The 14606-nt window shown below is 31.7% G+C and overlaps 1 protein-coding gene and 1 long non-coding RNA gene across 2 annotated transcripts; one reads left to right on the plus strand and one right to left on the minus strand.

Moving 5' to 3' along the window:
• The first annotated feature begins 8867 nt into the window (after positions 1-8867).
• Positions 8868-12542, plus strand: LOC120133498 (shikimate O-hydroxycinnamoyltransferase-like). The gene is made up of 3 exons (XM_039150070.1): positions 8868-8948; positions 9534-9994; positions 11343-12542. Exons 2-3 carry the CDS (start codon positions 9587-9589, stop codon positions 12231-12233), a joined length of 1299 nt encoding a protein of 432 aa, XP_039006001.1. The 5' UTR covers positions 8868-8948; positions 9534-9586; the 3' UTR covers positions 12234-12542.
• A 565-nt stretch (positions 12543-13107) lies between these two features.
• Positions 13108-13506, minus strand: LOC120133450. The gene is made up of 2 exons (XR_005517100.1): positions 13326-13506; positions 13108-13247 (listed from the first exon to the last, which is right to left on the minus strand). It is a non-coding gene; the product is annotated as an uncharacterized LOC120133450 (long non-coding RNA).
• Positions 13507-14606: the final 1100 nt, after the last annotated feature.

Consider the following 14606-nt stretch of genomic DNA (forward strand, 5'->3'; position numbering starts at 1 on the left):
GTTTCTCTTGAAACATAAACATTGAAAACATTTCCCTTGAAATGATTTTTTTCTCTCTTGAGATAGTTTCCCTCGAAACAGAAAATTTTGTCTCCCTTGAGACAGCTTCTCTTGAAACATAAACATTGAAAACATTTCCCTTGAAATGAATTTTATCTCGCTTGAGATAGTTTCCCTTGAAACGAATTTTGTCTCTCTTAAGACAGTTTCTCTCCAAACATAAACTTTGAAAACAATTTAACGAAATCTTTGAATATGTTTTCCTTCAAACAAATTTTGTCTCCCTTGAGACAGTTTCTCTTGAAACGACACAATTTGCTCGAGAATAGATTTCAACTTCACGACGAAGGATGTCTAGCTCGAAGCCAAACATCCGCGATTTCAACTCCACGACGGAGGATATCGTGACACTCGAGACAACACAAGTTCAACTTCACAACAAAGGGACAGCTGGTTGTCAACAAACAACTTCTCAATTTCAGAGCCAATTTCAACTTCACAATGAAGGATATTGGACTCCAGACAACGCAAGTTCAACTTCACGATGAAGGGACCGCTTCTTGTCAACAACAACTTCTCAATTTCAGAGCCAATTTCAACTTCACAACGAAGGATATTGGACTTCAGACAACGCAAGTTCAACTTCACGACGAAGGGACCGCTGCTTGTCAACAACAACTTCCCAATCTCAGAGCCAATTTCAACTTCACAATCACGACGAAGGGACCGCTGCTTGTCAATAACAACTTCCCAATCTCAGAGCCAATTTTAACTTCACAACGAAGGATATTGGACTCCAGACAACGCAAGTTCAACTCCACGACGAAGGGACCACTGCTTGTCAACAACTTCCCAATCTCAGAGTCAATTTCAACTTCACAGCGAAGGATATTGGACTCGAGACAACACAAGTTCAACTTCACAACGAAGGGACGGCTGGTTGTCAACAAACAATTTCCCGGTTCCAGAGCCAATTTCAACTTCACGACAGAGGATATTGGACTCAGAACAATGCTACTTACTTGGATTTCAACTTCACGACGAAGGATATCCAACTCAAAGAAGGATTATCTGCCATCAAAATTGTCGAGTTCGACTCCATTCATCTCGATGACACATCAATCGCACTACTTTCCGGTTGCAGTCGAGGTTTTCAAGTAGAGAAGATGACCTGGGTTAGCCGTGCCTTAGTGACTAGCAACCATTTTCAAACAACATAACTTAAGTCAAGAAAAAGCTATCTGTCAATGAAGATTTCTGAGTTCGATTTCGATCCAAGGTCTTTAAACCGAGAAGAATACCGAAGGGTAACGGGAAGCCACGTGCTGATTCAAATTCCGAACTACGGCTTCAATTTCATATCATTTCAAGATGAACTCGACTTCACGATGGAGGAGTCATCCATAACTCAATTCGACAGGGAGTTATTGAAACATCAGAGTTAATTTTCAACTCCACTGAACGAAAAGTGTGTCTTTTAATCTTTGCCCTATCCCCATTACACGACTATGGGCAAAGAGGGGCAGCTGTCAACACACATTTTCGTCCTACTAGGATTCAAACTCCTAAAAATAGGATAAAATTTTGCTAGGATTCAAACCCCTAAAAATAGGATAGAGTTCTACTAAGATTTAAATTCCTAAAGATAGGATCCACAAGCACTATAAATAGCCATTGTAACTCACCATTGTAACACACGATTTACACACAAAACATAGAGGAAAGCACGGGAAGATACAAAGGCAAAACTATTGTAAATGATTCGAAAAGGAAATAAAATGTAGCATTTTCTTTTTTCTTTCTTTTGCATGTGCACGTTATTTTTCTTGAGATTTGGTTCGAATAACCCAAAACGTGGGTTGCGCCGATGACCAAAATGGGTGGGGTTTCGAAGTTTCGAACCTAGATCTACCCCGAGGCTTATTTTTAAAAACCGGTTTGATTTTCGGTTAAAGGAGGGGAAGAACTTTTTAAAAATCTATATTAGTCTCTTTATTTATTATATGGATATTTTATTCATTTATTTTTTATTCATGTTATATTATATATGTATATATATATATTAAATTATTTTCATTTATTTTTTACTATATTTTATTATTATATATATATTTCTTTAATATTTTACTTATAAATCTAATATTACTATATATATTGTAATTATCTTTATCTAGTCGTATATTTTTTTATACTTTTAATAATTTATTTATATACCTATTATTAAATATATTCTTAATTATTTTTATTTGATTATTTCTTTATTTATGTAATATATCTTATAACTTTATATATTTATATTATTTTTTATTATTTTCGTTTTTTTTATTCATTATTATTATATTATTATTTTTTAAAAAAAAAACCTTGTGTCTTTATCATTATTATTATTAAACATTATATATATACTACTAACCTAGAGGACCCATTTTTTGTCTTATTTCTTACTAAAGCCCCCACTTTCGGTGAATTGGGAGGGTAGCTTTTCTATTTTTAAGTATTTGGTGTATATATAGCTTATTTATTTTATTAATACTTTGATATATATATATATATATATATATTTTTTTTTTCCTTTTTTCAAATATTACTATATATAATTATTACTTTACTATTTTTTTCTTATCTTACTTATTTATTTTATTTTTCCCTTGTATCTTATTTGTTTTCTTTACCTTGTTTATCTAACACATTTCTCGATTTTTTAAAGGATATTTTCAAATTAATCAAGGGTAAGTAATTAGGATCGAAACTTTACCTTTTAATTTAACTTGTTATTTTTCTTAATTAAGACAACTGGAAATTACGTAGTACCGAAAGGGCGGTTCAAGGGTGCTAATCATTCCTTAACCGTAACCGACTCCCGAGCCCGACATATTTCTGGTAAGATGCAGATCAGGTAAGAAATAGGGTATCCGATCAACCCATTTATTTTTAAATAAATGATCGGTGGTGACTCCAATCCATATTTTTCTAAGTCGAAGCCCAATTCCGGGGCCCAACTGAAAGACGGTTGCGACAAGTTCTTTACAATCTTTTGAGTTTGTGTTTAATTTGCACTAGATGAAAAATATATTAGGGGTTACTAGTGAATTATCTCAAGCATTGCAACGGAGTGATCAAGATATTGTGAATGCTATACAATTAGTTAGTGTGTCCAAGTAGCGATTACAAATGATGAGAGATGTAGGATGACAATCTTTACTTGAAGAATTTTCTTTGTTTTGCGAAAAGAATAACATTGAAGTTCCAAATATGGAAAAATATATTTGTTGTTCCAGAAAGGTTTAGGAGAAAAGATGGTGAAGTTTCAAATTTGCATCATTTTCAGGTTGAATTATTTTATCAAGTGATTGATAGACAATTTCAGGAGCTTAATAATCGTTTTTCCGAGACAGGTACAGAGTTGCTTATTTTGTGGCTTGCTTGAGTCCAAGAGACTCATATCGTTCTTTTAATAAAAAAATGTTGATTCGTCTCGCACAATTTTATCCTTGTGAATTTTCTACAGGAGATCTAATGTTGCTTCATTGTCAACTTGAGAATTATTTTATTAATGTTCGTTCAGATGAAAGATTTTGTGATCTAAAAGGACTTTCTGATTTATTTGAAAATATGGTTGAGACAATGAAGCATGTTGTGTACCCACTTGTGTATTTACTTTTGAAGTTAGCTTTGGTTCTACCGGTTGCAACCGTGACAGTGGAAAATACATTCTCTGCGACACACTTTAAAAAAGAATCGACTGCGCAACTGCATGGGAGATGACTGATTGAATGATTGTCTAGTTACTTTTATTGAGAAAAATATATTTGATAATGTAGACAATTAAAGGATAATACAACGATATCAGAACATGAAGCCCAGAAGGGAGCAATTGTAAAATTTAATTTTAGCTGTACTTTTTTGTAAGACTTTTTATTATAATTAAAATATTATTATTATTTTTATATTTAAAAAAATTATTATTATTATATTGTGTTCGTCCTCAATTTTTTTAGATCCGCCACTGTTGATAAGAAAATTAAACTTAATTGTTGACTATTAAAGAGTCCATACATGATTTGAGAGCTAGAGAGAAAATAATAGATCTGTTAAAGGGGGTAGTTATGCCATACGACAGCTTAATATACGACTAAGGAAAAACATTAGCGGAACTGTTATTATTTTTTTTAACATTTCCAGTAAAGCGCTACCTAAAACATTATTTTTCTACCGAAAATATTAATTTCACTATTTTAAAACTGATAAAAAAAATAACATTTCAGGTAGCGCCCAATATTAACATTTCTAGCAGAAAATAATGTTTTAAGTAACACTTAACCGGAAATGTTAATAAAATAATAACATTTTCGGTGGCGTATTTTTTTAACTGTATATTAAGGTTATCCCTGAGACATCTCTATGTTAAGGACTGCTTTGTTTTTTATAATTATTTTTCAAGCCAAATCAAGTGGGCTATAACACGTGCCACCTTAACTGCAAGTTTTTTTGGGTATTATTTATAAATAAATCTTACTTGTACAATAGTTTGAGTTAACCATAAGTTTAATTTTTAATCAAGAATTCATGCTGCTTCTTTATATTTTCTCTTTTAATCAAGAATTCATGCTGCTTCTTTATATTTTCTCCTTGGGTTATATTTCTAATGTACTAGGGTATTTTGAGTCTCTTTAACGATTGATAAAATTTAATAAATTTTTTATAATATGGGGTGATTATAATGTGAAATTTGTTTAGAATTTTTTTAAATTATTGATAACGTACATGATCAATCCATCTTATATAGATAATTATTCTAATCCAATACCTCTAAAAAGAATTTTTTTCTATTTTATCACTAAAACCACTTAATAAATAAAATTAATAATTCCCTACAAAATTAAAAAACACAAATTCATAAATAATGGAATAGTACCCATTGTCTAATCTAATAAATAAATGCATGTACTATGGACATGTGAATGTGTTCATTGAAATAAATGACATAATGTATCAACACAACAATATCTGTATAACTTTTTAATTGACGTTATTAATTTTGTTGAATATTCATTAAAGTTTTCTTTTGTCTAATTAAATGCACACATATCAACTTGTTAATATATATTTTTTAATTATTGATAGTGTGTATCCACTTTATAGATATAACTAATCAAACTCCATATTTTTAAAGAGAACAACACTATCTTTAATTATTGAGGTCGCTAGATAAGTTCAAATTAAAACATAAAATTAAATTTAGGGTAAAGTACATAAATGATCTCTTAATTATAAGACGATACTTTGTTAAGTCTCTTGACTATTAAACTTTTACAAAATAATACTCCGATTATAAGAAGATGCTTTATTGAGTCCCTCGAGTATTGAAAGTTATAAAATGATAATTGGACTATTCATATGTTCCAAATCGTCCTTTTCCATAAAAAAAATTGACGGTAATCTGAGTTGGATGTTAACCTATTGAGTGAATATGATAAAATTTAATCTCATAACCATTTAAATTATAATTTGTGGATCGATTCTATATTTACATTATGTTATTAACTCAATGCTTGAAACATTATGTTACAGAGCCAATGCTTGAAAGAAATAACAGTACCAGTAAACATAATTAGAATATGATTTTATCATATCACATTTAACACGTTAACGTCTAGTTCCGATACTTATTCTTCTTTTAAAGGAAAATGATAATTTTGAAACATATGAATAATCAAATGACAATTTTGTAACTCTTCATAGTCCAGATATTCAACAAATCAACGTCATATAATTAAAGAATTATCTTATAACTTTTAATGGTCAAAAAAACTAAACAAGCTATAATTAAGTAATCATTTGTATACTTTTATCTTTAAATTTAAGTATTTAATTAAACATAAATAAAGGTCGGGTCAATCAGTTTTACCAACCTCCTCCACACATGACAGGATTAGGGTAGGACCCTGAACGCAACGTAACGCTGAGTGACTTCGATTAATCATATTGCCCACTATCCGTCTCACAAAGCAATAGAAACGTAGAACCCAAGGCGTTTAGCTTTCAAACATATCAACCCACAAGTAATAATAATAATACAGTAGATAAGAGTTGGTGAAGGGCAAGAAGCAACCACTGGACTCTCCAATTCCCCACCAAGTCCATGTTTTCTTATATGATTAGTTTTGGCTAATTTTTTAATTGTTAAAAGAATAGCACCAGTTTTTGAACCACTTTATTTAACTATCCACTTATCTAGTCTATACCAATAAATAAAAGTTGCCCCTGCAGGGGAAATTTGTAGTTTAAGGGTTCGAAATTGGGAAAATGCGTGCTAATGACATTTTTAGCAAGTATAAATTGGCACTTGTGATTTTTCTTTTGGTTTATAAATACGCAATCTAAAGAAATCGTTTATTTTCTGTTATGAATCACTTTTAATGGTACTCGTGATATTTTACCTCTTTCACTTTATATGGTTGGTAATGATGTTGAGCGTTGGCTCAGCAATAAAAGAAATTAATCATCAACAATTCAGAGTTCAAACTAAAACCCTGTTTATTAATTTACGAATTTATTTATTTATTTTTATCTAAATTGTCATTAAAATGAGATTAATTCAACTTCAATCTTTATCTCTATTCAGTACATAAGTGACACCTTTTGACGATGGGCCCCGAAGAGTCTTGAGCATTTAGATACGAAGAATGCGTACCTAAGGATTTTTTTTAACTTAAGTTTTCTAACAATATTTTTATATCGTTTTTTTTTAATTTTTGTTTAATCGACAACAACACAAATTTTAATATTGATTGTCAACCTCTGTCGTTTTTCTTGTTATTTTTCATACGATCTTTTGTTTTTATTTTTTTTCTTAAGTTTTTTCAATTTTAAATAAGAATATTTATCATCGTGACACATTTTTCTTTGTTTTTATGACTTTTGATACGTTTTTCGCATATCTCTACATTCATGTTGGTGCTTGCACAAAGATTCTCACGACATTTGTTTTCTGATTAGTTTGTCGATGGTCCGTATTGTTAGATCATCTCTTTGGTAAAAAGTTGTTTGCCGATATAATAAAAATTGTATAGCGAAACAGTTTGCCAAATATTTTGGTTTATTCACCATTCATTTATTTTTTTGTAAAGTGTTTCGTTCGACAGAGACAATAAATTTTATGAAGGTTAATGTGTTCATTTGATGTTAGACGTTATTCTCAATGAAAGATTTCCTTTTTCTCTTTATCTTTGAGTTTAATATTTTTGTTTAATGTATGAGTTTTTTTGTTACTATTATCCTAAATTTTTACTTTGGATACATTATATTTATTTATTTATTATATTATTTTTATTAATAGAATCAGTTGCTATTGTTTAATAAATAAATAAGAAAAAATTAAGAAGACGGAGAGAGTTGACCATGGTTGATGGTTGGTTTTCTTATTAGGTGAAATTAGCACACAGTACACAAAATTTTACAAGTGAATTCATAAAGTTATATTAAAGATTTAAATGATGCGAAATTATAAAATTTCAAAAAATACAAAATTAAATTATCAATAAAAAACATAAAAGAAGTTTAAATTATATAAAAATCTAAAATTTTTAGAAATACAATCATATTTCAATACTCTCTCAGTTCATCTCTGAACGTAAGATAATCACTAAAATAACTGATAATATAATATGAATTAATCGATCTGATAAAAGATATGATTAGTATTCATATTAATTTTAGGTTTGAGTATGATAATTAAAAGGATGTTTGAATATTTATTATTAAATGATAATAATATTATTTATAATAAAATTTATAATTTTTAAGAAAGAGTTTAAAAAAATAATTTTATCATTTTATCCAATGAGAGGCCAAGGCCCCTCCTTGCCCCTTTGGATTCTCTTTGGAGAAGAAAAACAAGTGTTCTGGTGACCGCGTATAGCAAGTCAAGCTGAATTATGTAGCTTTGAAGATTGGATAATCATCAGATAGTAAAACGTACCTTATTTCTACACAATTATTATGTCACTATTACGAGGGGTAATAGTAATTTTTATATTTATGATTTAAGGTCTGTTTGATAAAATAAAATGATTAAGCGTTAAATGATTCAATAGTTTAAATGATTCAATAATTCTGTATAAATTAACTCTGAATGTGACATGCTGTTTGGTTCTGAATGTACAATCTGAATTATGAATATTTTCATTTTTAATTTCATAATGATTAATGCATTATAAGATATGATTGTTTAATAAGACAACATGTAAAAAATAGATATTATAATAAAATAACGGATGCTTAATGATTCAGAATGTACTTTAATACTGAATCATTCAGCAATATTTTACTGTTTCATTCAGCATAGTATTCATTCAGAGATAAAAAACAAATCACTAAATGTTAAATCATTCAACACTAAATAATTATATTCAATCGCAAACAAACAACCTCGAAAAATAATAGTAGGTAAGCGCTGACCGCTAAAAAGAAAAGTCCGATAAGTCATAGTCTAAAGATGGAAGCTGAGGTGGTGAAAGATGAATGGTCAATGTCAGCAAGCTGGAGTGGGTGAGTGAAACGAAATGTCGAAAAATTATTAGATAGATTCATAGATACAATTCATCAAGATATTTATAATTTCAATCAATAAAATTTATTTATCTCGTTTTTCTTTTTTAAAGTGAACTTTCATATCTGTATTATATATAAATCAAAAGTGAATAATTATTTAAAAATTATATTTAAATGAATAGATTTTATTGATTAAAATTATAGATGATGTAATGAGTCATATATATCTATATATAATAATTACTCTGAAATGCCGCATTTGTTTGATTTCCTTCCTTTTTCCACGCTTATATTATTTCAACCTGTCGGCTTATTGTGCTCACCACCCTCCAACCACCTCCTCACCCATTTTCCTTTTCTTCTTCCTTGTCCTCTGTTTTTGCTTTGATTTGAAGGTTTGTTTATGCCCATTCCCTTGAGTAACCAATCTTATTAGTTATTTTATTTTCCTTTCTGGGCTTTCCATCGTGTTCCATTCTTTTCTCATATACATCATACATCTTTGAATCGCCATGGTTTTTGAGTTCCAATTCAGAATGCATTGGAAAGTTTTGTTTGTATTTTCTTCTGTTTTTGTTTCTTTTTAAACAACCCAGAGACTAATGAATGCACCACATCCTGCCGACGAGAGCCGATTGTTATCTGTTGATTTCAATTTCATGATGTCTGTTTTAGACTTTACTACTTAATTGTTTGGGGAAAATTATTATTAGTTCAATAAGAAGATACATTGAATCAAGCCAAAACTCTGGTTTTTATTCAAAGTCAGGTATTAATGAATTAAATGATTTTTGTTGGATACGAAATTATCCGTCCTCTCTTAGATTATGAATTACTACTATCAATCATGTTAGATAAACAAGTTGAAATGAATTTGATTGATTCATTTAGTCATTCTAATGGATTTGAGATGGTAAAAAGTCTTTATGGAGTACTAAACAAAATAATAATTCTCACATCTGTAATCGGCTTGTTTGTTGGCAGGAGCAGGCGAATCCTTTTTCCTCCTGTGGACCTCACCAGCACTACAACCATGATTGTAAACGTGAAAGAATCGACAATGGTACAGCCGGCGGGGGAGACTCCGCGGCGGAGCCTGTGGAACGCCAACGTGGACTTGGTGGTACCCAGGTTTCACACTCCGAGCGTTTACTTCTACAGGCCGACGGGAGGGGCCAATTTCTTTGACCCGCAGGTGATGAAGGAGGCACTGAGCAAGGCCCTGGTGCCATTTTACCCCATGGCGGGGCGGCTGAAGAGGGACGAGGATGGAAGGATCGAGATTGATTGCAACGCCGAAGGAGTGCTCTTTGTTGAGGCTGAAACTACCTCTGTTATCGACGATTTCGGAGATTTTGCACCCACATTGGCGCTTAGGCAGCTCATCCCAACCGTTGATTATTCCGGTGGCATCTCCACTTATCCACTCTTGGTTTTGCAGGTAATTATTTTTCACCTTATATATCTTTTTTGTTATTAACTGAATATTTATATCTTTGACGAATATATATATATATATATATATATATATATATATATAAACGATATTTAAAATGAATAACATAAAAATTAATTACGAAATTGAATTATGTAATTTTTTATATGAATATCAAAATATATCCATTCGTATTCTTATTTTGAAGAATTAAACGTAATTGAAGATTTTTAATTATATTAAATTTAACGGATTTTACATATTAAAAAAATATTTAAATGTACAATTAATTATATTACTAATTTCAATTATAAGACAATTTTCAAAACATAGATTTAAAATTTATATTTCTAACTGTAAATTTATATATCACGATCTATTAAAAAAAACCTATTTATCTATCTGAAAGAAAACAGGAATTTTAGCCTCTTAAATGGAATCCTCAAATGGTATGGTCACCACTAGCCACAACTACTACTTTGGTTTTGTTGATGCTTTTGTTAAGTTTTTTTTTAAAATTAATTTATATAAAAGAATAAAGCAAAACTTAATATTAAGTTTTGGTTCGGTTTTGATCACCCGTAGTTAAAAAAAAATTGAATTGCTGACGTTGTATTTTTTTTATTTTTTCAATGATATACATCAGTATCGATTTTCATTTTGTAACAGAGAGTGATCAAAACGTAAGGTTAGATATGATTTTGAAAAAATATAATTAGGTGATCAAAATGGAACTGCGAAAATAGGTAGATGACTAAATATGTAGTTTACCCCAGACTCAATTATATACGTTGCTGATTTGGAGGTTACCAAGTAAGCAAGATAGCCCCTACTCCCACATTAAACCAAAATAGGAAAAAGTTTGGTGGGATGAAATTCATGTTAAGAGAAAGGAGACCAGTCTATTGTGGTAGTTGTGACACTGCAGCCGGCCATCCCACTCTATTGATGCATTTTCTAGTTTCAACATTTACAATTATTTGATTTGATTTGATTTGATTTGATTTGATTCACTAGTTTACGTGAGCCATTATATGTATTGTTTGCTGGCTGCCTTGCATAAGCATCCAATATTTTTTGGATCGTCCTAATTTGTTGTGCTGGTTGCCTTCCTACCACCTAATATATATTTAATTAATATCTACCTACTTAGAATGCTTGTTATGGCTTGAAATTAAGCAATGACCTATGCCATACTTATAGATATTATCTTGGAGAAAAGATCCTCTAAATTTTTAATCATTTATAGCTAGAGCTATATGTCATCCGTAGGGTCAAATCTAATTGTATATTTTATAGGCCTTTGATATTGGGAGTTATTTTAAACATGGATTTGGTTTTTGATTCCGTTCAGGTCACATATTTCGAATGTGGTGGAGCATCACTAGGTGTTGGCATGCAACACCATGCAGCAGATGGATTTTCTGGTCTCCACTTCATCAATACATGGTCTGATATGGCTCGTGGTCCTGACCTCACGATTCCGCCATTCATTGACCGGACCCTTCTCCGTGCTCGGGATCCTCCACAACCCACGTTCCACCACATTGAGTATCAACCTCCTCCAGCATTGAACACTGCACCCCAGTCCACGGGTCCTGATAGCACGACGACAGTCTCCATTTTCAAATTGACCCGGGAACAACTCAATGCACTCAAAGCCAAGTGCAAGGAAGATGGGAACAATGTCAGCTATAGTTCATACGAGATGTTGTCAGGTCACGTGTGGAGATCGGTCTGCAAGGCTCGTGGACTTACTGATGATCAAGGGACCAAATTGTACATTGCTACTGATGGAAGGTCTAGGTTGCGCCCCTCACTTCCACCTGGTTACTTTGGAAATGTGATCTTCACTGCTACACCAATTGCAGTGGCTGGCGATCTGATGTCGAAGCCAACATGGTATGCTGCGAGCCATATTCATGATGCATTGGTTCGGATGGACGATAACTATCTAAGGTCAGCCCTAGATTACCTAGAACTTCAGCCTGATTTATCCGCCCTTGTTCGAGGTGCACATACTTTCAAGTGTCCAAACCTTGGGATTACAAGCTGGGTTAGGCTACCAATCCATGATGCAGATTTCGGCTGGGGCCGGCCTATATTTATGGGTCCCGGCGGGATTCCTTACGAGGGGTTATCTTTCGTATTACCAAGCCCGGACAACGATGGGAGCTTATCAGTTGCCATATCTCTGCAAACAGAACACATGAAAGTGTTTGAGAAGCTCTTTTACGACATTTAAGCAAAAAAAAAAAAAAACCATCTACAGAAACTATATATTCTGAAACTGGTCCATATCAGACTTGCCAAACTTTTCCTTTCCCAATTTTTTCATACATGTTCATGTTTTAAAGCCTAACTTTTCACTTGAAATGTACCCTCATATTCAAGCTTTTCTGGTTACAAGCCATATGCTAATGCATAGGGGAAAAACAGTTTGGACATAAGTTGTATTACCGATTTCGGTTCAATATCGATGTTGAATATTATAACAATGTTAGCTCACGAGAAAGAGAGGGAAAAAGGTGGAAATAATTTAACATTTCCTATATGTTGGATCCTTGAATAACATCTGATTGGTTCTCCTATAAATGCATGCCAAGTTAGTTAAATAGGATACAAGGTTTAGTTGTAAAGGTGCATTGCAGACAGAGCATTTTTAGGTGTATCCTATATAGAAATATTCTAAAATTAAATTTAAAATAAAACTTGAGATTAAATTTCAGTCTAATTTAATCACGTGTTGATACAATTCTTAGAACCGACCGGAACACAGTTAGGCCTAACCGATCGAACAAGCTGCAACAAAATACACAGGATATGGACTGAGCCTGAGTTCTAATTACCATTTCTAGCTAAAATGACTTAAAATATTTCATAAAAAAAGGACTTAAAATCAACATACAGGGACAAACAAGAAGGGGAAAAAAAACTCCACAAACAGGACAAAGTAGGATCTGTCTGATGTCTTGTTTGTTTTGTTTGTGGGGATGTAGGTAAACGTTAGAAGATGAGAATTAAATGTGGAAATGATAGGATAAGGGTGAAGATTACATATAACGTAAAAGTTAACAGAAAGCAAGGCGGGTTGAGGAGTGAGGGAGCTGCGTTTCTTCTGCTGGGATGGTGGGGGACATTTGCACCACCGGTCGCACCTTTTCCACCCTTTGATTTCTTGGACTGAAAAAATTGTGATATTCCTTGTAGTATTCGTCTTTGTCGTCTATTTTTGCTGAGCTAACCGTCCTGATGAGATCTGCATTTCCAGCTGCTTTCAGGGGAAATGATTTCAACAGTCAAGAACAAATTAAAACAATGGAATTCTTCCTTTTACCATGGATGTCGTGTTGTTGAACAAAGGATCCTGAGAGATTGAAAGCTCGAGATTTTAGCAAAGGAAAGCCTTCAACCTTCCCGCATGAAACAGTGGTTGTACATAACAAAACCATAACCCATCCAAAAAACTTCAACGTGATTCCTTCTGGTATTAGTTTTTTCTTTCCCTAATAATTGAAGAGAAGAATGCAACTTGGTGAAGAAGTGGAAGAGAAGTGCCGTATTTATGAAGCGAATAGTAAAATGTGAAGATGCTGATGGAAAAGGTAGCGTTAGAAAGGAGCATCTTTTTAATGTGGCACCGAAAAGTAAATGCCATACCAATTTAATTTGATCACTTTAAATGTAGTGTGTTTTGCTGTAATGCCATTGTCTACTGAAGTTTCAGGAATTTTAGGTCGCATCTCTTCTGTAACCGAGACTGAGTTTATGTATAATTAAATCTGAAGGGGAAGTAGAACGAAAAGTTTAGAGATGTGGAACAAGGCTTTCATTGGTCAGTTAACAAGGAAGATTATAGCAGGACAAGGGCCATTATTATCCAAGGTTGACTTTCATATGACAAGTTTCTTTAAAGTACATGTTAGTTGGTGTTGGAGGAATACATTGAAGCTTAAAGAAGAGCCCAGTTTTGTTCAGTTATTATTATTATTTCTGGATGTGTACAATGTTTTCTTATAATGAAAATTTTGAATCACGACACAGTGGAAGACAACAAGAAGATTCTTGTGAAAGAGTTGACCAGCTTTTTTTTATAAAAAAAATCAATATAATGTTATTAGTTTTTGGATTAAAATGTTTATTTTTTATCCAATAACCCTGGCATATTTATTTACTTTTACATATAATGAGAATGGACTGAAGTATTTTATAAGAATATATTTATAAAAGTTTATTCAATCAATGATCATATGTGGTGTAATAAAATATTTAAATAAAATTATGTGATTTTTAACAATGATTTATAATTATTTTACTTAAAGAGTATATAAAATATTAAAAATAAAAATATATTTATAATAATATGAATTATTATTTAAAAATAATTTTTTTAATACCAACTAGGCTAGACATCTCCGTTAGAAGAATCACTTACCACAACTAGATGTGCAACGCGAGTCAATCCGGATTAGTCAAAACAATTGAATTGATGTTAAACTAATATATTACAAATTTAATTACTTATATATCTGTATCATAATTTATGTGATCATTATATATAAATATAAACACAATCAAAATAATTGCATGCGTAATTTTTTTTACTAAACTAAGATTA

The sequence above is a fragment of the Hibiscus syriacus genome, unplaced genomic scaffold, assembly GCF_006381635.1.
Source record: "Hibiscus syriacus cultivar Baekdansim isolate YM2019G1 unplaced genomic scaffold, ASM638163v2 tig00110580_pilon, whole genome shotgun sequence".
Lineage (NCBI taxonomy): Eukaryota > Viridiplantae > Streptophyta > Magnoliopsida > Malvales > Malvaceae > Hibiscus > Hibiscus syriacus.